The 24,644-nt window shown below is 46.6% G+C and overlaps 1 protein-coding gene across 1 annotated transcript in view; it reads right to left on the bottom strand.

Annotated features, from left to right (window-relative positions):
• LOC111266995 (uncharacterized) overlaps positions 1 to 23,361 on the bottom strand; it is a 35,677-nt gene extending 12,316 nt beyond the window's left edge. Inside the window, exon 1 of the mRNA XM_022844912.2 lies at positions 21,806 to 23,361. Within this exon, the coding sequence (XP_022700647.1) occupies positions 21,806 to 22,019 (214 nt within the window). The 5' untranslated portion in view covers positions 22,020 to 23,361. The remainder of the gene's footprint in view (positions 1 to 21,805) is intronic.
• Positions 23,362 to 24,644: the final 1,283 nt, after the last annotated feature.

Below are 24,644 nucleotides of genomic sequence, written 5' to 3'. Positions count from 1 at the left end.
ATGGTTCATTTTGCTTTTAGACAGCCGGGCGCAGAAAGGTATAAACAGACACATAAGGACCTTACTTACTATAGCTAAGCTGTGTCCTTATTTGAATAGATAACAACAATATCTAGACGTAATATTGGCTCAAAATAGAGAAAAATACTTAGCCGTTAGGCTACCTGTTTCGAACGCCAGATTTGCGCTCTCGTAGCAATTTAATAAGCGAATGTACATAGAGAAAACACGCAGCAAATAGAATGATTCGATTGGTGAAAACATTTAGTTCTATGCAGTAGTAGCAGGTCATGGCTGATGACGCTCTTTTGGAGTATATATATATATATATATATATATATATAGGTACATTATTTCCATAGGTACGAACAGGGTTGAAATTTACCATTAAAGGAGATGTCATCATTTAGCTGTTATCTTTCTCAACAACCCGCATATTAAGTAGGCCTCTTAGCCTACTGATTACGTTCTTGAAGTAACGACATAGGTAGCAGTTCATGGCACTGTGAATGAATACACATATATTTGTTTTTGCATTATCTAATAACTACTGCGTTTTTATCTGATTCAAATATATGGCGGTAAACCATGTACGCAAAAAATGAACGGTCACGTCAACAGTGAAAGTTTATGGAAAATCCGCCATCTAGTCAAGCGTGTTTTGGTACGAATCATATATACGTCGAAACTCCACCACTTCACATGTATCATACTTAACAAGGACGAAAACACACTGTACATAGATAAACTGTAACGCTACGAAGTCTTTTGACCGCTCTCAACGCTCGACTAACCTTTTACTAAGACTGGTGCTCTCCGTGACGCAGCCGTCTGCTTATGTCGCCGTATCTCGTTTGTTTTTTTAAACGTTTGGCGCGCATAAGTTTAGCATAGCTTTCCGCTTTCCCTCCTACTTCCCATAAAAGCTAGACACCGTTCAATTTTGAGTTATGCATACGTGATACAATGCGGTGCACACTTAGATATTCGTGCGCCTCTACGTGTGTGTCTGCATGTGTGTGTGCATGCACTTATGCTGAATAGCACCGCGATCTCTCTCTCTCTCTCTCTCTCTCTCTATATATATATATATATAGAGAGACATATATATATATATATATATATATAGACAGATAGAGGGAGATAGATAGACAGATAGAAATAGTTACTTAGCCAGTACCGAACAGTTCTCATCAACGAGTCGAATCACCGCTGCCGTCATTGCGCTTGAATAGTTAACCAATGAACTTAACAGGGCAGCAACTGAAAATGAGCTGTCCACTAGCGAAAGAAAAGGTCTGTAGCAAAAAGCGTGGGGCGCCGGCACGATAGCGAACAGGGAATAGCAGTCACACCAACAGCTATGGGGCAGTCGCAGAAGATGGCGATGCCGCTGCGCCAGCAGCAACAGAAGTCGATGAAGAAAAAAGCTGAAAAAGAAGAAGAGATTGCTATAGAATCCTACCGCGACGATTTTACGAGCTCACTTGAGCGTCGGCCGCGACGACGCCGATCAACGAAAGCCAACAAGACCAGCTTTGTCCATCACCAATGTAGCGATGACTACGTGAAGGCTATCTCACTGACCGATCATGGCAGGTAGTCACTGGTTTCCGAGTGGGGGGAATTCACGAACAGATCCGCGGCGTCGACTCAACTCGAAACAGCGAGAAATTTCGCGTTCGGGATTGACGCGTCGACGCACGCGTGGACGGATGGCCAACGCGGGGCGGGCAAAATTGAAGAACGCAAGCGATTCGAACGGTTACCGCGACCAACCACGTCAATAGAAACAACGGTGTCAGTGGCTAAATTCACTGAAAAGAGAGGTCCTTAGCCATAACAAGCTCCGACTTGTATGCAGCAGCGGTATCTTATTGGGCCTATGATGACAGCTAGGGACGCTTGCTGTCAGGCGAGCTCCGTAGGTAGGTATGCAAAAGAAATAGGCACTGAATAATTAATATATTTATCATAATAACTAATTAAGCATGGTTACAGTAAAAAAAAAAAAAGAGTGAATCTAACCTCGATCATATACGGCAGCTTCGTACATCCCTTTCCAGTAAAGGGCAGTTGTCGACGACACAAAAATTGAGCATTTTAGTCCACCTTTCGTCGGCAATTCAAGGCGAAATCAATGAAAAATTGTATCGACATTGCGTCCCCTGATTTTGGGCCGCAAAAACATGTCAGTCACGTTAAGTTTGTCCGGCCCGTTCTTTAGTTATTTATTTTTGTTTAACAAAGAACTATAAGAATTACACAGCATTACATTTAGATAAAGAAAAGCAATGAGTAGCTTTTTTTAGCATTCTATAGTTTTAACCCAAATGGGCTATGCTTATTTTGGGATCGAAAAATTCAATTTTTCATTACCTAATTTATTCCAGCGCCCCATATGTAATGCCCAAGTTTGAGCTTACATAACGAAGAACATTCTGTTTTGATGCACTTATAACAAAACGTATCAATATGTTGGGCTCTGGGCCTTCCGACAAATTTACATTCGAATGGTCCTGGGTTCTAATCCAACTTTCTTAGGCTCCTCCCAGGCGACATTAAAGCATACTATTATTCAATTATTTGATCACAATCCCAGCCAGCCAATGGCAAAATAGATCAAACCTAATCGGCATCATTGCCTTTGTGTATTATAAATCCGCCATCAGCTAACAATGGCGTGACTACACCGACCTGACGACCGCCGCCGCCGCCGCCACCGCTGCTGCTCAACGAAATCAATGCAGATCGTACGTGCGCTTGCGTTTAGGACACAAGGCACCCTGCTACCTTCAACTTATAGCATTGGTGATATCGAACAAACTTTGACAGTGATTCATTGTAAATTTCTTTACAAGAAGAATCATGCAGATGCATGAGAGCAAGAGGCAATTTTAGATACTCGTTTCCTAAACACGACCAAGAGCTACAATGGATACAAGTTTAAAGAGGCGATTTACCTATTTAGTCAGAGATTTTGCTTTATTGGCCTTTTTTCGACGTTTTACACTCGTATAGCTCTTTTCCTACCGTCACTGTCTATCCTTGTATCTATTCGCGCCGCAATGCACCTCGGCCAAATAAGCTGCATTTCCCGTATGCATCTGGCTTAACTATTGCACAATGCCGCCACTTGAGACTCATTCATTAATAACAACAAAGGGATATTTTATACATCTTGGGTATTTGGACGGCTTTACAATGAAGCTTCAGCGCCAACTAGGTGGCTCCATTTTAGATAATTCACCCCAAAAAGTCATTATTTAAACTATGTCCTCTCTAAAAACAGCCAAACTAAACATCTCAGCTCTTGTACGCTGCATGATGACATTGAGCTATGGCCTTTTCTCTGACGATGTAAAATATGGGTCTATGAATGGTTCGCTCCGGTAGTTCACAGAAACTAGGCCTTCCTTCGAGAAGAGTGAGCCAGCTCCGAGCCTTCGCTGTCCCAGGTTCCACATCGCAGTTACCGACGACGAAATGAGCAGCTTGAACGTAAGCGGGAAAGAAGAAAATATCAAGGGAAAGCGAAAGAATGAAGGAGAGTGCGCGACGGCCGAAGGAGTGCCACTCCGGGAGCCCGGGCTTCATTCCATAAGCACACACACACACACACACACACACACACACACACACACACACACACACACACACACACACACACACACACACACACATACATACACACACACACACTCACACACACACTCACACACACGCATTGATAGATACCTAAAGCGTCCTAGAAGACTCACGTTCAGTACATGTAGGGGTGCATAGCCCGAGGCGCTAGCCCCTGTAGCAACGACTAGCCAACCAATACAGCTCAGCTCTGCGCATTATGCTTTCGCCGCTCGCCCCCTAAACCAACTTTCGATCTGCTTGACAGGTTCTGGAGGTGGCGCTCCCTGCCAGCCCATATTTCATAATAGGAGTCGCCGGCTGGGAAGACGGGGCAGCCAAAAGACAAAGGAGCCGGAGACGCGTTCAGGCTGAATAAGGGCAATCGGACGAAATGACAAAACGAATAGTCATCTTGGCCCGTCTGTGCAAGGGCTGCGTACTCAAATACTTCGGACACAATATATCGGTATTAGTTATTCAAGCGATTAGTTAGAAGAAGTACAAACTAATGGAAAGAGGAAAACGCTGTTTGGAGAGTGTCATGCAGCTAATAGAATGTGTATGTACATCTTGTTCGACACATGTAAACGATTTAATATTAGAGCAGTATCTCGAATGATTATGATGTAGAACGACGGCGGAAATTTGTGCCAATGTGCCAAAATGTAAACTTGTCCACAGTTAGAGGAATTTCGCAGTTCATTGAAGCAACAACGGTCTTAGTTTTCTAAGAACTTTTGTAACGACATTTCGATGTTAACGTTTGGGCGAAAAGCAAATTGAAGGTCTCTGGCGTTGTTGAAGCAGTGGCTTTCATGATAGGTGTTCTCGTCCCTCTCGGCTAGCTCAACTCAATTGAGCAACACATTAATCTGCATAGAGTATTCGTTTACGGGAAAAGTCATCTTGTAGAGAAAGGATATTCCGATAAAACAGAAATAAGCACAACCAGAGGCCGAGGTTGAGTTGGAGTGACGCTGCTGCTATGTGTCTGTTAGAGGGCAAACCTGAATTAAGACGACGAACCAATTCGACCGAAGCGAAGTAACGGGAGCTTCGGTGACGGGTTTATGACTGTGCGGAGTGTCAGGCCTGGTTCAACCGGATCGAGAACTCACGACTACTTTCTACTCAGATAGCTGCCTAGCGAGAAAGGTAGGTAGGCGCAGGCTGCATAGGGTAGGCGCAGGCTGCATAGGTCGCTGTCCCTGCACCGCACAGTAGTGGCATTGGAGCGCAATAGTAGCAACTTGGCAGTTCAACCAACGGGTCGGACGCTACCTTGCAGACGACGCGCGTTGCATACGACTAGCAGCGGTGAAGCGACCCGATCTCCCTCCAGCCGGCTACTGCGAGTGGTTACTTGGCGTTGCCTTGTCTTCCTGTTGTAGACATATATAATGCCATGCTATTATTATGGTCGGACCGTATGTGAACGTCGTATTGTGTACACTGTGCTGTCCTCAGATCGCATAGTACGATGGTCTGCATGGCGTTTGGCATAGCTTTATCGACCTTGTATGAGTAATGACCGTGTTAGTGGCACGATGATTTTACTAGTTGTGAGCGAGCGTTCCAACGCGCGCTATAGAGAAATCTATAATACCTTGTCGCACAATCATGAGGATACGGACGTCGTTTTTGTTGCATCTGCTACCAGCACGGCTGGCTGGAGGATCTTGGGCTACAATAGATTATATAGGAAGAACTTTCTTCCATAGCAAACTTATAGCAGCGTCGACACAACCGGGATGCAGTTAGAAGAAAAGGCAGGTCGCATGCGTCTGTTTCATATAGCACCATGAAACTGTTTGAGCTGTAGCTGTTAGGACACCCGGCGTCTTCCTAAGCTACTTCTATAGGTGAATTCGTGGCAATGTCCATTTTAGCGTCGATGGGTACGAAAGCGGTAAAGCAATGAGAAAATCCTCTCGCTGTCGAATAACAAAAAGGCTACGTTGAATATCCACTATGTTGTTAGTCCATTTTGGCGATGCTAGGTCCTATGGGACACGGAGAAGACTCACAGCTTCTGGGTCTGCCGCTGGACTGGTGTCGGGTGAGGCCACAAGTTCTCTAGCTCTAACCAGCCAAATCGACAGGTTACTCGGCGATAGGACCGATCTGTCGAGCGGTACTAAAGCACTTCTATATAAAGACACAACTCGACATGATACCGTGTCGTCAACCAACGATTGCAACTTTTTACTGTGAACATCTATCTGTACGTATGAATATCTGTTTCGCTTGTGGCTCACAATACTCACTAGATGTGGCGCGCAAATTAAGCCAATTTCCAAAGCCAATTATATTGGTAGAGTGGAGAACCACGGTGGCCAAGACCACTTTCGTTTTTAGATGTTTATAACCGGTGCAATAACATGATCCTATGCGCCAATTCTTCTTGCCTACGCGGCCTGTCGGTTCTCCGGAATTGGACAATAAATTGAAGTTATGCTAATTAGAGTGAACCTTCTTGATGTAGGTGTACATATGTGCGCGTGTGTATGTACCGCGTGCGCGGCAGTAGCTATATCGATCTGTTGTCCAGTGCTAATCTTAATTTCGAAAAAATTCGCGCGCATCCACCTTGTGGTTCTTTTTGCCCTTTGCTTCCCTTTACAACCTTAATTCTAGGTCAATGTACAACGAAGTGGCGCACGCAATCGCATGTACACTACTTTCGACACGTTCTAACGCGTTTACCTATATGCTACAAGTAAGATTGTTGATGAAACGTTCGTTATTCAATCAAGATGCATATATTATCGCCTCGCTAAATAACAACAACAATAATAACAATACGAGCTGCAATTTGTGAAGAAATAGAAACTTGTTAGCGACAGAACTTCAAAGAGTCCTCAAACAAACATTGTCGCAAATTCAGTTACACCGCGGTATTTATTTCCTCATGAACCATTGCAACATGAACAGTATTGAAATCACTTAGCAACCGACTTTCATGGCGTATTGCTTAGCAGGGACTTTTATCGAAGCGATGAGCATATAAAACATTAAAGCCAGAGACCTTTTCACTAAAGCAGATGGATCAAAGCTTCATCGAACCGATCGGTCCCGTACTTCACTATTCTGTTGAACCGTAACAGTGCAACCGGCGTCGCATAGCGCTTTCCAAATTGCCCTGGAGGTTTTTCAGTGACGGGTACATATATCAACAATATATTTATTATATAAAGTAAACTAGAAAGGGCATGACCTCGTAATAGCGTCGTAATACGTCGCGCCGCGGTATTTGCAAATGAAGTTTGTTTAGTATCAATGACACCTGCTAGATCTATTCCTAAAATAGGGGTCTCTGTGCTTGTGATATGAGAGATGCCCCCTATGGGATATTTGTTCCCTTTTTTGCTGAAGCTTTTTGTGTTATATGCATGCATAGATTTTCGTTGTGGAACTAGGCACTATTAAATAGGTCTTATTCAACAACGACCCAACGGTGTTCATCGCCTGTTCACCTTCGACCATGGCCACAGCTACCAATAGGTCTTCGGATGGATTCTGCTTATGTTGATGCCACCCAAAGCCTTATCAACCGCAGACTAGTATTGGTTAGCCACCAATCAAAGAAACCAAAAAGAGATCAAGATGGAGACGCAAACGGAATCGGCGTGCTATCTGTAGATCGTTGGACCGATCGTTTCGTTAGGAAAATACATCTGACCGGCATGGCCGCATTTCTCGCTCACCGGCCACTACGAGGACATCGAACTGGTAGCTGTTCGCTAGTCGGCTAAACAGGAGATACTCAGGAATCTGTTGTTAGTCTTCCGGGTTCAGTTCTGCGAAGCGCAGTCTTCAACTTGCAGAATGGATCATCGTGGTTGCTCCCGCCGTTCCTGTTGCGCTGATGGTTTCCCTCCATAGAGAGACCCGAGTGTACAAAGGCACACAAACACATTCACCGACAGAAAAATACATACACGCCCACACATACATGCAGAAAGAAAGAACAGGTTCCGCCTTTTGCTGTTACGATGGTGGCGTTCGCATTGTTTTGGTTACGGGATCATCAATGCCCCTAAACGTGTGTTATCCGATCAGCGCGCTGTCGTTCTCTTTTTGTGCTATTATCTTATGTAATATTCGTTTGAACATTTTTAGCTTTTTACATTATCCGTCGGAACCAACAGTCGTACAGGTTCGGAACTCTGTCGAGTCTCCTATGTATAGCGCTAAATCGTAAACAGTCTCGTTTTAAGGTTTCAACAATCGAAGGTATTGAAAAGATCACGACGAGGATAATCACTGTTGCTACATAAATGTTGACACGTATATCCATATGTCAAACAATGCATATTGTTAATTTCGACGGAAGAGAAATTGCCATTAAGAACGTGCGGACTAAAACAAAATTCTATTTCAGAGAGCTTGTGTGTACTTTCAGCGGTGCACTTAGTCTATGTAATATAAGCTGCTGTCTTAATGCTGCTCCCTATAGTCAGTGTTCGTTTTAGAAATAATATGGGAACAGCAGTTCGCAGCACAGATCTCGGTTTACTCATTTCTGGCTTCCTAAGTTTAGCTGGGGTCTGCCTTTATGCTAGGCGTCGATAGTACTAGTGGCGGCAGGCAATAGGTCCTACTTGCATTCATAGTATGATACACACACATATGTACACACGCGTAAAGGAAGGAAGTAAGACAAGGCAAGGCAAGGTAAGGCAAGGAATAAGGGATGAAGACCAGGGTTCCGTCTGGCTGGACCCAATCGTCGACACAGAAGTACCTCTGCTGCCTGGGCTTAGATACATCCATACACCAACGTTGCTCACAGACACAGTGTACTTACATTGCATACGAACACACACACACACACACACAAATATATATATATATATATATAGTACAAGGATGCATAGTAAATGGGTATCGCATAGGTGCGCAGTGTTCTCCGTGCGCGCGTCTCCATGTTTCTGGTGATGATGGCGACTGTAGGGTGCCGCTGAGAAAGCAGGCATGTGCTGTGTTGAGACATATAATAGCAACGGTGGTAACAATGTTGGTCGAAGTAGGATCAGTGAACTGGTGCTGCTGGGTGGGTACATTAGGAAATCGCATAGCTCATTGCATGTCCGGTACTATCGTAGCCCTATCCTGGCCTGAAGGCCAAGCAGGCGGAACCCGGGTACCTGGCATCCGGTAGGCTAATGCTATTGACGCTGCTGTTGAATCGTCGCTGCAGTCCTGCTTGCTGCTGATGGCAACGCTGAGCCGCTGTCGCGCAGCCCCACCAGGGGACCAAGCGGGACGCCAACGAACAACGGCGAAAGCGACAACAACAACAACAACCCAGAGGCATACTTACACAGCCTGGCTCGCAGGCAGGCAGACTGGTTTGCTTGCTGAGTGTTAGGCAAGTAAGTAAGCAAGCATACGAACTGCCGGCGCGGCAGCAACAAACGACTAGAGGTGAACATGGATGGATCGAGACGCACGAGAGAGCTATGGCTGCTAGCAAGTCGCTAGTCTCGAAGATTTACAACTTTGCTACGGGCAGCAGCGGCAGCCAGAGGATCGGCAGAGCAGCACGGTGCCGCGCCGGTTCACGGGGACGATCGACGGCTTTCTAACAACCAACACCCAAGCAACCGACTGCTGCCTTACTCCTGACTAGTTTTCTTCCATCTACCCAACTGCTACTCATGTCACTACCCAGCAAAACTCAGTCAGCAGCTCCTCATAGCAGCCGCGGTTGTTAGTCTTGCCAGTTCGGCTACGTGTTCTCGACGAAGGCTGCAGCCGAGTCTGCTGAGACAGCCTACGGTGCTAAGACGCAAGCATGTGTCTAGTGTGTGTGCCTCCCTAGTTTGCTTAGGCCTTGGCCTGGACGATGCCGCCGACGGCTGAGCCATTCAGCCGGCTTAGACAGAGCCCGCAGTAGAAGCGTATCTATGCAACCGCAGCAGAAGTACAAGTTTCGCGCAGAGGACGGAATACTGCATCGACAGAAGGGAATAGGACGCCAAGTAGGGAATTGGAGGCGGCGACTAAGAAGGACAAGAAGAAGAAACGTGAATCGATGTTGCTGTCTTGCCGATTGGTAACACCCAGTAATCATGCATGTAATCTGTGTCCCGGAGGCAGAAACGTACTTCGGCAAGATATGACCGAGTGTACAGATCTGTTGGGTATGCTTCGGTTGTTTACTTCCGACGAAGGTCGACTGAGTGTAGTCTCCGGCTTCGTATCCCTGCGGACTCTAACAGTCAGAGGCTCTCTTGAGTTTTTTTTGGAGCCATCTAGAGCGTGGCAGCCGCTTCATAGAGCGCCAGAGCACTAGCCGGAGTCAAGCGTCTCGAACGCTAGAATTTTATTCATTCGTGAAGTTGTGGCTGGACAGTCGTGAGATCGACCCGGTCCTGCTAAATCGTTCATCTATATGATGGCGGAATACAGTTTAATAGCCGTCATCGTAGACGGCATACGATTTAGATAGATTGGCAGATCGTAAGCCGACTCGAGAATGTCGTACCGCCCTTATAGATGTATTTCCAGTGTTGTTTTCTCTTCCTTTGGCTTTGAATCTCTCAAATTGGAGCGCCCAGTAGCCCAGATCCGTAGGCTATCACTGCAAAACTTCATGGACCACTGCTGCCACAATTCATCCACTTATCCTTCTGATACCCAGTAGCAGAGCTTAAGGTATGGTCGTGGCTGTACCCATGGCGGAGACCTCATCGGCATTTCAGAGGTGGGCTGGACGATGCGAGCACCCCACTCACAGCCGTCGACCCGCTGGCGCACCCCTGACGAAGACGATTGGTTGAATAGGCCACATTCTGATCAGGACCAGGATCGCGGCGAATTGCTTTACTAGCATTGTAGTTGCTGCATTGTATGTGTATAGAGCTCTTTAGCGGAACGGTGTTCGGTTTGCTGGGTAGACCGGTGGCGATGGTTAGACCATTACGCCAGTAACAACAGCTTCTGCAACTTCTTCTTTTGCCGCCAGAACTAGCGCCATAGAATGTATATAGAATATACACAGGACACAAAAAGGGGTAAGTACATTCCAATATACACATGCGTATAATCCTCGCCGTATTTAGCCGCCTCTGGTCAGCAGCAAATGCTCGCTGCACTATCGCACAGGGCCTACCCCATCACTACCTTCCCGTTTGTCGGCCCGTCCTTTGTCATCCTACTGCCACCGTTCCTGCTGTTGCTGTTATAATAGGAGCAGAACACTTACGACGAGATGTGGCCGGTTGCGTCGCGCAATAGATCCACGGCTCCCGCACTCACTCATAGCGGGACTGAGCGCGCGGGCCAACGATGTATTCGCTATTCGTCTATACTTCGAGGAAATAATCGACATAGCAGATGAATTGGACACAGATGATGAACCTTATCAGATAGACTAGTTTACAGAGACGGATCAACAGACAAACATACCTGTCCTGCCAGACACCAGAATACACTGTGTTTGTGCAAGGCTCACAAAGAGCTAGGACGTCGCCGGGTCAGCGAATAACATAGTGGAAAAAGACATCACAGCTTCGAGGGGGTGGCTGGCTGGCTGGCTGGCCAGCGATCAGTGGCAACGAAGACCGATACTATATATCATGGTCGATGGACAGTCGATGATCAGCGACCACAGTAATGGAATCGGCTCCGACAACCGGATTCGCCATCATTCAGACTGGAGCAAATGACGTAACAGGCTCATCAGCAGCGTCCACTTTTAAAGCTCGAAGACGTTTGATATGCGGTTGCTTCCAGAAATAACATTTTGTATGTTTTGCATACCTGTTTCTCTATCTGTGTGCCTGCCTATCTGTCTCTATTTTCTTGTCGCCAAACGTGACATATCGGCATAATAATGTACCCAACGAACGATATGCGGAACGAATGCGCTTCAGCGGAAGTTAGCAGACATTGGCCCGGCAAGATAGACCTGTAGTAGCGGCCGGTCATAAATAAACATTTTTAAATCAGACAATGGCTGGCCTTCCTTTTCGCCGCTGAGCGCTGGTTGGCGACATCGAGATATGGCGCGGGCAAACGAATACATCACTGACGTTCGACGCTCGTTTACAAAAATAACGAGACAACTGTAGAAGTGTCAGCAGCAATCGTTGTTATGGCCACAACAGCCGTAATACATACATTAATAAATCAATATGTCTACATCTGTGTGTTCATCGTCTCGACTTTTGCGTAACAGACGCCCACTGATGTAGCAGCAGTTACTGCAACTATGATAGCTACCGCCGATCGATACTACGGAGGAACAGGTCCGACTCTTGAGGTGGGAATAATTCGGATTTTGAGGGAAAAATGTTTCATGTTTGGGATACGATTCGCTTTAGTTGGCCTATCGCCGTTGATCAAGTCAGTGTTTTGTTTACGGCCTGTTACTGTATAGTACATTGAACGCTCCTACAAAGACGCGGCCGTACTGTTGCGTTCGGAAAATCTGCTTCGTCGTTTGCTGAGTTGTGCCGAAAATTTTCAAACGGCGTCGCAATTCTTGTCTTGTCGGATTGTGTTGGCCGTACATAATGAAAATGCACCGATGTGCTAGCCATGGTAGCCATCATGGTTCGAACCGGACCGTAGCAACTGCTGCTGTCTTGGAATGGCTGATGTTGTCGAGGGATCGAAAGGAGGCGGCATTCGAAGAAATTCTTGGCCAGCCTCTTATTTTTGGTTTCATTATAGGTCTTGTGGCCGCTTTGTTCAACAATAATGAATTAGTTAAGCGATAGCCCAACTTTTCTGTTGCATATATATATGTATGTGTGTAGATATAGCAGGGACAGTGTCGAAATTAATGTGTAGCTCTATACATAACGTCGTGCAATATGTGGACAACAAAAACTAACATCACACCCTTCGATAGATGTCTATCAACGATACAGACTGGAACATGTCGTTCAGTTGCTACGTTGCCTAAAATAAGGACAAATCGAATGACCATCCAAATTACATGAATCCAACCGTTGCGGTGGCTCAGCGTTGAAAATATTGCCGCTGAAGGAAGGATTAACGACAAATCGACAAAGACAGCAATTTTCACTAACAAACAGGGCACCGGTTAAAGGCCGGAAACGAACCTAAAGTAGGGTAAGGGTGCCTGCCACTGTAATTAATAAATAGCTAATTAACGATTCCCCGTCTTGTTGCAACGTTGCTTGCTTTTGTCATACAAGTCTACAGTAGCACAAATCTTCCGGTAGACGGTGAGCCGGGCAAACTAATGTGGGGCATCGAATGCGCAATACTGAAGAAGACGAACGCAGTATATGTTATGTTTCCAATATGTCGTTATACAGTTAAACCAGTTTTGAAGAATAAGAAACTGAGCTTACGGCTCTGCGAATGTTTCCGGCCAATCAGCAAAGGACTACTTAGAGGAAACGCAGATGAGATAACCTGTAATAGCTACGATATCATCACTGAGTTACAGGATACCTAATCTCGTGCGTAATTAGCGAGTATAAATGCGTCAAAGATTATAATTATGTGAAAATAACCACAATGATAATCAGATTGCTCCTACATAATCTGCGTGCTGCTCGTCCTAGTGACTGTAATCATTCGCATGGAGCAGCGGCTCAGCTGTTTCGATAGACTTATCCATCCAAATAACCACTCAAGTACACCAAGTTTCATATATATATATATACACACACACACACTCATATATATATATATATATATAGCAAGAACCTCTATATATGCGGGCTCTCGACCAGAAACTGCTCGTCGGCGCCACTGCGAGAGTGCTCTGATGCTATTTCCTGTCCAAATCAATGCGCGTCGTTTTCGTCGTCCACGTTAGACTCATTGATTCAAAACGACAGATGTCGGGGGAGGCGCCGGCTAGTGAGCCAACGGTGACGAACGTCTTAGATTAGAAATGACAAGGTCAGCTCAGACTTGAACCGGGGCCTGGCAAACAGCTTTCGGTCGGTCGCAAGGAGCGAGACCTACTAGAACGCCACCACTGTATCAGTTAGGAGTGCCGAGAAAAGGCCAGGCTGCAGAAGCAGCAGACGAAACAGGCCGTACACTCTTTACAAACAGAGAGTTAGCAAGACGCCGAATAGGGCAATTGTGTAGTGGGTGATCTTTTTTTGGATTCTTTTTTCTTTCAACCACGTGCTATGCTATGGGAAATCTAAAACTCACAACCCTTAGGAGAAGCAACACTGACGATAGGAATCGTCGCTGTCTCTATTAACCCATGGTGTGCGAAAATAGTACCGATACGTTTAAGGCACTTGTCCGAAGGGTCTAAGGCCATATGCATAATTAGATTGTACCTGTGATTCAAGTTACCTTTAAAACCTTGCCAAACAAATAAGTCAAACATGAAATTACATGAGCCAATTTTGCCATTGATCTTCTCAAATAATAAAAGCTAATTTCAAAGGTATCACTTGAAAGGGCGTTTGCTTTCAAGATAGAAGTTGCAATTCCTGGACGTTTCATACTCTGTCCCTTTTCTCGTATGCGACGAAATCGAGGCCATTCATTTTGATTGAACCCGTACCATGACAATATTACAGCATCGAGGGCGTACTTCCACTGAAACCTCGATTTCTTTAGGCCGGACACATCGCTGGCGAGAGCTATACCATCGGCGTCGCACAGGCAAACAACGTGCACAAAGCATTCTCTACACGAATTCAGGCGTTCCATCACTTTTGATGTCAGGAGTCGGTCTCATAGTTCCTCGAAACGCCGTCTCCCAATATTTCGTATTCCGCCAGCCATGTAACTCAATTAGAATCGCATATTTACCATTCACAAATCCAGCAAATACTTGTAGTAGTGAGGGACTAAAAAGAATTGTGATTGTCAAAGATGGACTCCTTGCCGGGGAGTTACCAGAATGAAGGCGGTCGTACACGTCACGAGCTCCAACATTACCTCACTGATACATACTGGAGCATATGCATTTTTGGCTACAAGCAATCGCCAGTGTGAGTCTGAGCTACATAATGACCATAACATCGATTCTATCATAGTCTAAACGAGTTACATACAACTGACGAGCTCAATGTGGTGCACCTCCCCAGTGACTGAATGAACATTCACATCATTTCTCCCGGTCCTATCTTCCTACTGAACCTAAATTACTTCCTTTTTGCAAGTTCAGAAACGAAATTTGCTACTGCGAAGAACTACTGATAGCAAACGATCGCAGGACTCTCCTGCCATATAGCCGTAGAACATCCATTCATACGTGAAGCACCTACACACATATACAACCATAATGTGCTACCTTATGAAGCCATTATGAACGAGTCCGACATTGCCCTCCCCGATAAAGCTGAACCTTAAAAACGCCACATGTTTTAGCAGAATCGACTTTCTATTGCCCGACATGCACACATTTAAAACAGCCACATCGCGCCCCCATTCCCCCTCATCGGTGATCACAATGGTTCTTCTGATCAAACGAATTGTTGTAATAATTATAATAATAATGTTGCATAGCAAGGGGGTATTGCTTTTAAGCATACGTGTCCGTTTATGTTTTTTAAGGCAGTTACTTATAGTACGAGTTCTTCATAAAGTGAAAAGATCGATTTTTCAATCTGGCAGTAGTATACCATGGTGTCTTTTTTTTTTTTAACTTAAACTTTACTTCTTTGCTAACTTAAACTGTAGGGATCAAGTTGTGATTGCAGCCGTAAAAGGCGCCAATAATTGAGCCAGTAGCCACTTGTAACGAGGCAAGGTACTTAAAATAGCTGATACGGGCTCGGCTATTGAAGACAACAATGCTTGGTCTGCGAAGAGCCAAATAAAGTTAATCAGTTGGCAAGTGCGTTACTGTTCGATTGTTTTCCCTTTGTTTGGTTGTTTTCGAAAAAAGTGCAGATGTGAGAAAATCAGTTGAAGGTCATATTGTTCCTGTTGACACCTCGACACTTCGCCAGCCGAAGCTTTTGAAGTCTTCAACAGTCCATTGTTCGGAGCATGATAGCGTATCTTTATAGTATGAATATGTAAGCGGATGCTTGAAAAGGAGTTACATGCAATGGGAATGTCTGCCATGACCGCAGCGTATATTGGACGCTTTTATGCAAATCATTTGGTTTCTTTTTTGCAGTATTTAAACGGCAGTTTCGTTACGTCCTATATCTTCCATTAGGATCAGCTAACAATTAAACATTGATTGCTTAGATCGTAATCAAGTAACGATTAGACCTTGCTAATTATGCAGAAGGACAAAAGAGTAGTAGGCTTTTAAGAGCTTTGTAGGTGCTTTGGCTGTAAATCACTATTATTGAAGTTAAATCTCATTTACATCAATATACGTACGTGCCATGTTTCACAATGGCTGTTTTATTCATACCCTCCCTTCCGTTCAGTAACCAGCATGTCGAATACTAGAAGAAATCACATTCTTAGAGAGTGTCGGAGAAGGCAAATGGTCCTAGTAGGAATACCTCAGAAGATGTGAAAGGGTAATAAGGAGTTATGCAGGTTGTGCAAACTGCAGATGTCTCCCGATGTCGGTCTTCACTGCCTTCCGTCACTGGACCACACTGAAAAAGCTGACTTGCACATGCACGGGCCAAGGCTTCATCGACCCTCGTAGACCCCATCGTCGTAGACGACGGCGATATGGTGGTGTGCATGGACGATTATAACTCCACGAGCCAAAAAAGGAATACAGATATTCCGCATATTATTATCTCTCTCGTTTTGGTTCTGATTCTTCCTCGGACATCAATTGTGAACTTCCCTCGCTCAGTAGTACACTTTTCTGTGACCAGTCGCGTTAGCCTTAGGCCTGCAAATACGCGTCCTCTACCCATCCATACCAAAGTCAGATTGGCCTTCCTTTGTATAAGCAGCGGTAGACGCAGTGGTATCGATGTGCCCACAAAGAGTGAGGGACACAGATCAGAAAGACTAGAACGAAGCCCAATATTTGAATTGCATTTCATAATCAGCTCTTCGTCTTGTAGACGCCTGACTGCGAACGAAAGAAAGAGCGGGGCGCTGTAACGGTCCGGGGACTGGAGGCAAAGTTTGCAGGGCCATAAGGAAAAACTGACAGCGTTTCCATCCATCGCTGGTTGCTGTTGCTACTGCCATCGGCGTTGAGCCATGGCACCCGCCGTTCGATGCAGCGAACTGGGTATCCGTGTCTCCGTGTATGTGTGCGTCGTCTGTTGGAGGGGGTGGTGCTTGCGGCCCCCTTTTGTGCCACTCTCTTTCTGTGTTCGCTCATTTTGCTGGCCCCACTTACTGACAGACCCAGAAACCCCCCGAAAATTTCGCCCACACACACGAGCGAACGAACGAGCGATCCTTTGAAGCGACCGACCTAAACCTCCAGTCGGCAGGAACAAGAGCTTTGAAGTGCGCGCCCACCTACCGCTGCCAGCACAAGCAGCAGTAGCAGCCATAGCAGTGCAGCAGAGCAGCCACAGGCTCCCTCAACCCCCGTACTGGCCGGTCTCCCTCTTCAACCCAGTCTACCCTAATTCCTTCATCGTTCCTAGCGTTGGCTGTTCGTTGGTTCGTTCTCGTGCTGCTCGTCGCGTCCGTCCTCGTCAGACTACCAAAACTATGACCCTACCAGACGACTCCCTTATTTCCCATAGCGATTTCCCGCAATGAGTTTAGATGCAGCCTGCGCAAGACTTTGAAGAGCAGGCAGGCAAAACACTGGAGCGCCACCGCGACCACTGCTCACATGTGAGGCAACACATCGTGTGAAGCACATTGGCTGACTCCAGAGTAAGAAGACACATAGATAGTCTGGCTGACTGGCTGGTCGGGGAAAGGGGAAAACGGAGCGCTGGTTGGCAAACGGGCGGGAGCTGTGGAGCAGTAGTCGAAGGGTCGGCTTATGGGGAAATGAGCTACGAGACTATGTGTCTGTCGAGGCTTGTGTCTGTCTGTAGAGGATTGTGCAGAACAGAGAGGTTAGGCGGTGCAAGGGAAAGAGGAGGGCGCTGAAGGTAGGGGCAAAAGGCCTTTTTGCTCCACTCTGTCCATGTAGTAAGCCCCGACGGGCATGCGGATAGTGGTGTGCTAGGTCGGTCACACAGCCACCGAATGGGGTGGCGGCGAGCTGAGGTGGGAGGAAATGGCTGTATGTCTGGGTGGTGATGATTCATCCTGAAGACTCTTCGCCATCCAACTTTCCCCTTCGGTCCCCCTTCTGGAGTTCCTACCGACTACACTTAGAGGCACGCTCGTTCGCCGCCCCACAGTTGCTCCTGTGGGCAAGCCTCTGGTCCCACTACTACTAGCAGTATCCATGTGGGTCTGCGAAGGCAGGCAGCACCACACGAAGCAAACGTCCGCGACTGCCATGCAGGTTCCACTCACAACGCCACCTCGCTTGGTCTGCTTTATGGGCATTTTATCGTCAGAAGAAAGTGCGCAGTGGAACGGAGTGAGCAGGCGAGAGAAAACGAAGATAGAAGATCTCGGTCGGAAGGAAAAGTCTTGTACTGGAGCCACAGGCTGGCGCCTGAAGAAGTTCCTTGCTCATGGTTTGTTCTGCTCTCTTTGCTGCCACGCTACGGGGAAGGACTCATAGCGTGGCGCATCTATGATGAAGGAATGTGATCTACATATAGGGGACCTGACGCTGGCGCGCTAGCACAAAGACGAAGCATGAGGTAGTGGAAGAGTGAACGAACCAGCCATAAGGACTGATAGGAAAAACCCTATAGTCCTCCCGCTAGTCCCTAGCAAACTGCAGCACTCTTTTCCCTAGCCCGCGTTCCACGTACGACAATCTATCTGTATGTGTCTTAAGGCTACACCAAAACTCTAGAAAAGACGAACTGCTGCGCGGGAATGGGCCCGGCAGATCCAGCTCCAGCTGAAGGGGTGGTGGCGCTCCTACCCGATGCCACTCAAAGGGATATATGTAGAGGCCAATCGAAAGAGAGAGGCATGTGTCAGTGTCCTCCGGCGGTGTCACGCTCACCCGAGGCACCGCGTTCCTGACCCAGCCAGCAGACAAGAGACCGAGTCGCGAGGCAATGCTTAGGCTATCGAGAGACGAGTCTCGACCGCTAGAGACTATGTCAGCCGTTCTGAAGCTTCACGGGCTCTAGCGGCGGCGGGCCAGTGGTAGCGGAGCTGATGCCTACGCCACCGTGCTGATGTGTTATTTTACTACCGAATAGCGGTTTACCGCTTTCACCGCCTCTTTTCTACGGCCGCTGCTGTTGCTCCTGCGCCCCGGCGGCTGCTGCTGCATATTGCTATAAAATCGTCGAGCGCCGCCGGCCGATCAGGCGGCGCTGGTGACGAGAACTATAACACAATAACAATAGCAGCAGCGGCGGCCCAGTAGTACAACAAGTAAGTGAGCGAAGTGTCGCGTTCTAGCGATACTATTACGACTTCTACCACAGGCAGTGGGCTTGACAGGCATATTATGGGAGTATTATGGGAGGTTGAAGGTGGCGCAAGCAACTACGTCGTTCGAGGACACCGGTAAGGTGGCAGCCAACTCGTCGGCGATTAATTTCTCAACAAGGTCATTGTGAAGTTGCTGAGGGAATTCACGAGGACCGACGAAGGGCGAGGATCAGGTGGATGGATATTAAACGACGTGGGAATTCTCGAATGCCATAGACATCAGCCTATAAACATATATAGCCAGTCTATATGTAGCTGCTGGATCGGTAAGTAATATTACCTTCGATTTGAGATCATTATGAATAGAAGAGAGGGCCGTTAAACGATGGGGGAGCTGTTTGCAAGGGCGCGTTACGAAACTGTTCCAATCGGGACCGATCGAGGCAAGTAGACAGATTTTACACGGATCAAGTACTCGAAACGGGGGTATGCATTCCGATCCGTGAGCAGGTGGCGGAACCCCATTAAGAGTCTTCTACGATTAGTAACATGCCGTCCAAACTTGTATCTGGAAGAATTTCGTATCTGATATTAGCTATATCACTGGATTTAAATACAATGAGCGCTTCGGATTTTACATCTGGAATTTTAGGCGCTGGTCATTGATTCACACATACCGGCCTTCACCGGACTTACTTTTTGTTCCATAATTCACACATTTTTGCTTAACGAGCTATTAAAATTCCTGCATTGCCGTCTCCAACGCCTCCCAGCTTACAATGTGCTATCACGTTTTGTTTCACAATACTATATAGAAGAGTGCGCTAGTTTGTAACAGGAACTGACTCAGAAGAGTCAGTTCCTAGTTTAGCCTTATAGTATTCAAGATAAAGAAAAGCAAAATATTTAGATTGAGTGTACGCCACTCCTTAAGAATGTTTAAACCACGAAGTCGTTCAGCGAAGATGTTTGTCGAACTTCTAGTGTACACTTGCGTAGTCCTATGACCTTTGCAAAACACTGGGCATCGTCTTGAGACCCCAGCGCATAGCAATTCCAAAAGATGTTTACGAACAGCTACTATCTACTCTTGTGTCATTAGGAATGGGTTCTTCAGCTAGCTTCAGCGCTTGTTTTTGGTGTCGTTCCATAGAGATGATATCAGTAACGGTTTTGATGACTTTGTTTGTCACATTGTATATATATATGTATTCAATATTCTGTTAGAACGAATAGTTTCAATTAAGACAGCAAGGGGCTGTGTTCTATGCAATGAGAGTCTCTCCCTGATATAGTTGGAAATCACGGCACGTGCCCGGAAAGATTTTGCTACACTTCGATTCCAGACGCTGGTCGCCGGCTAGACCGCATAAAAAATGGGATTATCGTCCGATAACGACGTGGTACCAGCCATACGATGCATCGTTTGATGCAAGCTATTTCTACCCGTTCGTAAAGACTACAAATATAGCAGCGTCGGGCCATAGATAAGTCAGACGTATATTTGCTTTTCAGAGCATTTGTAATAATATAGATGTAGAAATGATGTGCAGGATTAATAGATCTTCAACAAAGATTGTCGTTGTCGAAATCGGTGCTATCCTTTGCATTGGCGACCATGTATTACTGAGGCAATCGATAATTAAGACCATATCTCTTAGAGGATATTTATCTATTGTCTCTATATAATTAGGAAAAAAAGGATCCAAGACCTGCCTTCAATCAGTTATGGTCGAATAAAAATTGATTTTTGGGATACTGCAATCTGAACGCAGCGCATAGAACCGCTTCTTCGAAAGTGTCCGCATGTTTTTTTATAATTTTTTTTTTGTACCCTCGATACAGTCTCGTCATATTTAAATGTTATAGCATTAGGTGACTTTCGACCACCCTCTACCCGTCAGCTCTAAGGTACATGTACATATGTAGGTGTGACCAGCGACCTTGCACTCCAATTAACAGTGAATCGATCTGCGCGATAAAACAGCTACTGGAGCCTTCACGGAGGTAGCGGATCCTTACTGAACGCTAGTGGATTAAATTGATGATGTCAGCAAAGGGCGAATCGGTACGACGGATAGAGGGAAACAGTTGTAGATATGCTCTATGTGCTCGGTACTACAAGGAAGCAAATTACAAGGGCGCTGTTTCGTGAACTAATGGCTGAAAGGGAACATGAATCTTTCCCTTTATGTGTGTCACCTCTGGCCGAATGGTTTCTACGCATTTCAATGAATTCAGGCTTGCATCGGTAACAGCTTATCTCTTCGACGATGACTCAGAAGAAATTAGTGAGTTATGCGACTTCTAACCTCGTAGGCCCTCACGTCTGACCTTCACGAGGCTCCCGTCAGTCTGCCAACAGTAGCAACGTACAGAGTGGAACAAATGAAGTAATTTTTTTTGTCTCTCTAAAACTATATGTGCATTGGATGAACCAGGAAGTTTTACAGGTCTGTTCTAAATCTTAAACGAAGTCAGGTGTTTCACTTTTTGGCAAGGACGTCATACTTCAGTTTCTGTTGGCTTGAGCCACTCAAAAACGACCTTGCAGACGTATCGTATATCGTTGTGTTAGAGTAGCGAGCGGACATAATTTACGCGTAGAAGCCTACCTACTCCTAGCATCGCTCTCATTGCAAAGTTGCACAAACTCAACTTTCAAGGTTTGCTTGCACGTGCCTCGATCGCCTGTTTTTAGTCTCTTCGATCCTACGAAAGGCTTCCATAGTTCATGTACTCATGTTCCGCATAGATAATAATAATGTTTGCAATTGTCAGAGAAATATCGAATGGTCGTATTAGTTCTCCTATACCGCACACCTAAGCATTGAATAGTTAGTTCGCTACTCACCGATATGGTTGGGGGAGGGTAGCTCCGTAAAGGTTCCTTCGGTGTGCAAATCGCCGTAAGGGTAGTAGCTATTGTAGGCAAGCGAAGGCAGTTGAGCAGAAGTCGAGCCCGTGGGCGCTGTGGGCCACTCCGGTGTGGGTGCTCCAACATGGGCAGTAGCAGTCTGCCAATAGGGCTCCGGAATTTCGTATGAGTAGTATGATGGATGGTACATGGTTTGCTGTTATTTAACGAAAAAATTGTTCTCCTGTAACGTCCCCAAACTGAATAGCGTCTACGAAGTTATACACACAACAACAAGATCGGAAGCACTCGATGCGTTTTTCATAGGACCAGACACCAAGGAAATGCGATTTTCGGTCCTTTAATCTTTATTGTTTCCGTCGTTATGTTGGATGCGCATCCACAAGTCGATCGCCACATCCTAGCCTAGCGGTGAGAGCTTCAAGAGGCCTTCAGAAGAACAGTGGACCGTTACATGAATTCTTCGATGGACAAGCACGGTGAAGAAGGATGAAAACCGGCTAGCCGTATTTAGTTTACGGACGTCCGCAAAACTTTTCCGAAGTTCTTCGTTCTGTATAGACCGTAATGAGTATCCTTGCAAAAGCGAAGAAAAATATTAGCCCGTATAACAGGCTCACTTTCACAATTGAATATCGTTTTGGCTACTGCTACTGCTGCTGCTGCTGCTGCTGCTATTTCTACTATTGTCTACGGCACTGCTTATCGGTATTGGCTGAAATTTTTTCGTGAAAAAACGTCTCCGTGCAAACTTCATCATCATTTAGTTCTTCTACAGAGAAAAGCTTTCATCGTACACTTATAAGCCACGCTCGGTTCGCGCCACCACGACAAATGCTTACAACATAATCACATATACAGTAGGGCTGACGAAGATTTTTGATATCGAAGGGTCGCTCTCGCAGTTGTTGTTGTTGATAATAACTTAGTGACAACGTTACCCCAACAGTACCTTTCTCTAACTCTAGCCAAATGATCTTTTTCGCCACCACCAGCAACTTCTACTTTACACACACGAACAATCGGATGCTAACCCTGTTTCCAGTGAGCGAGATCTTTAGTTTTTCGTTAGTCCCACTGCCGCCCCTCTATCAGAAAGCTACAACACGCACACGTACAGAGAAGACTGTACGTGAATCCCACGTTTTCTGTCTCTTTGCCGGCTGACGACAGTATTCATTTGTGATTTCGCCAACTTCTGCCGTTACTCTACAGTCACACAGTTAATGCCACGGAATCAGTCACATGCTGGGCATGCCGAAGTGACAAGCCGGCCCAGCACTGCCAAATAGTCTACGGCAGGTTAAGTTGCTGGGTCTCCATGTAGTCTCACAGCAAGCACACTGATGCAAGGTTCTCCTACTGCCGACTACTCCTCACAATGTACGGGGCGATTGGCACAGTGCGGCATTTAGTCTGTCTAGCCGTAGTTCGTCTCCCGCCGGATGATGATCTCGACTGTCTATCGAGAGCGGCGTGCTCATGTCTCAGTCGCAACCGCTGCGAATCTCTCCGTTTGTCCGCAAACCCCCCCCTCCGCCTGTAAGAGAGGTTTGCGCCGCTCTACGAACCGACGACTGACTACTACTGACAGACAGACAGACAGACGGACAGACAACAGCAGCGCCGCCGACCAGCCGCTTGCTGCCGCCGCCGCCGCCGCCGCGGCCGCGGCGACCGCTCGCTGACTGCCGGCCAAAACGAGGGAAGCGAGTGAAAGAGTACAGGAAAGGAGCAACTTCGAGAGACGACGATGACGAACGTGAATCTATGTAACAGTTGAGGAACGTTGACGCTGATATTAGTTCGAGTAGCTGCTGGTGTCGCCTGTGCTGGTTGATCAAGAAATCCCTTGGCTATCGCGTCGCTGTGCCAGCTATGGCGTAGCCGTGGCGGTCGTACGGGTGAGAGGACAACTGAGCAGCTATTAATCAACGAAACGCAAGACGCTCATTCGCACACCCACAAAGACTCAGAGAATAGCGCGCTCTAGAGACGCACAGATGACTAGAGCGACAACAACACTAGCAGCAGCAGCAGCAGCAGCGGCAGCAGCAGTAGTAGTAAAAGTGACCATTTCCACTGGCGACAACGGCAAACAGGAAGACGAAGAGATTCACGGTTTTACCGGCTGATTTCAGTCGAAGTGAAGCTCGATACAGCAGCAGCGGCCGCAGTCGCAGATGTAGGAGTTCTACTGACGAAGGCTCACGCTGCACAGGGTCCTCTGTTGTGCGTTGTTTTCTTCTTCAATTAGTTGTTGAGTTAGGTTGAAACGAGGCTCTCTCGAAGACAAATCTCGGTTTATTAGTGAGTTCTGCCCAGTGCCGATCCACGCAGCCGCTGCAGGCTTTTGGCTCTTCTTAAGCCACAGTCATCGGCTCCCGGGTACGGTAGACAGACCCAGATTTTCGCTGGGTTTTGATTGGAGCTTTCTTGCGGCCGTTTCTGCTGTTCGTGTGTTTGTACTGTCGGCCTGCCAGTTCCTGCTGCGGCTGCCTCTGACTCCTTGGCCATAGCCAGAGCAGCAGCAGCAGCGACAACGTTGACGAGAGAATAACGAACTGATAGCAGGGAATCAACGACAGATAGAAACTCTTAGGGCACGCTAATACACACAGAGACGCCCTTACACATACACTCGCATACGCGCTCCCATAGACAAATCGACAGACATCTTATCTCTACGATAGAAACTGGCAGCAGGACGAAACACGCGATAGCCAGTCTAACACAGCCAAGGTGACAGCAGGCGCGGCAGCTGCTGCGTACGCCCGGAGCGGCGGCGGCGGCGACTCGAAGGCGGTGCCACGGT

The sequence above is a fragment of the Varroa jacobsoni genome, unplaced genomic scaffold (genome assembly GCF_002532875.2).
Source record: "Varroa jacobsoni isolate VJ856 unplaced genomic scaffold, vjacob_1.0 scaffold_1139, whole genome shotgun sequence".
In the NCBI taxonomy this organism is placed as follows: domain Eukaryota; kingdom Metazoa; phylum Arthropoda; class Arachnida; order Mesostigmata; family Varroidae; genus Varroa; species Varroa jacobsoni.
This window is presented reverse-complemented; position numbering and strand designations above follow the sequence as displayed.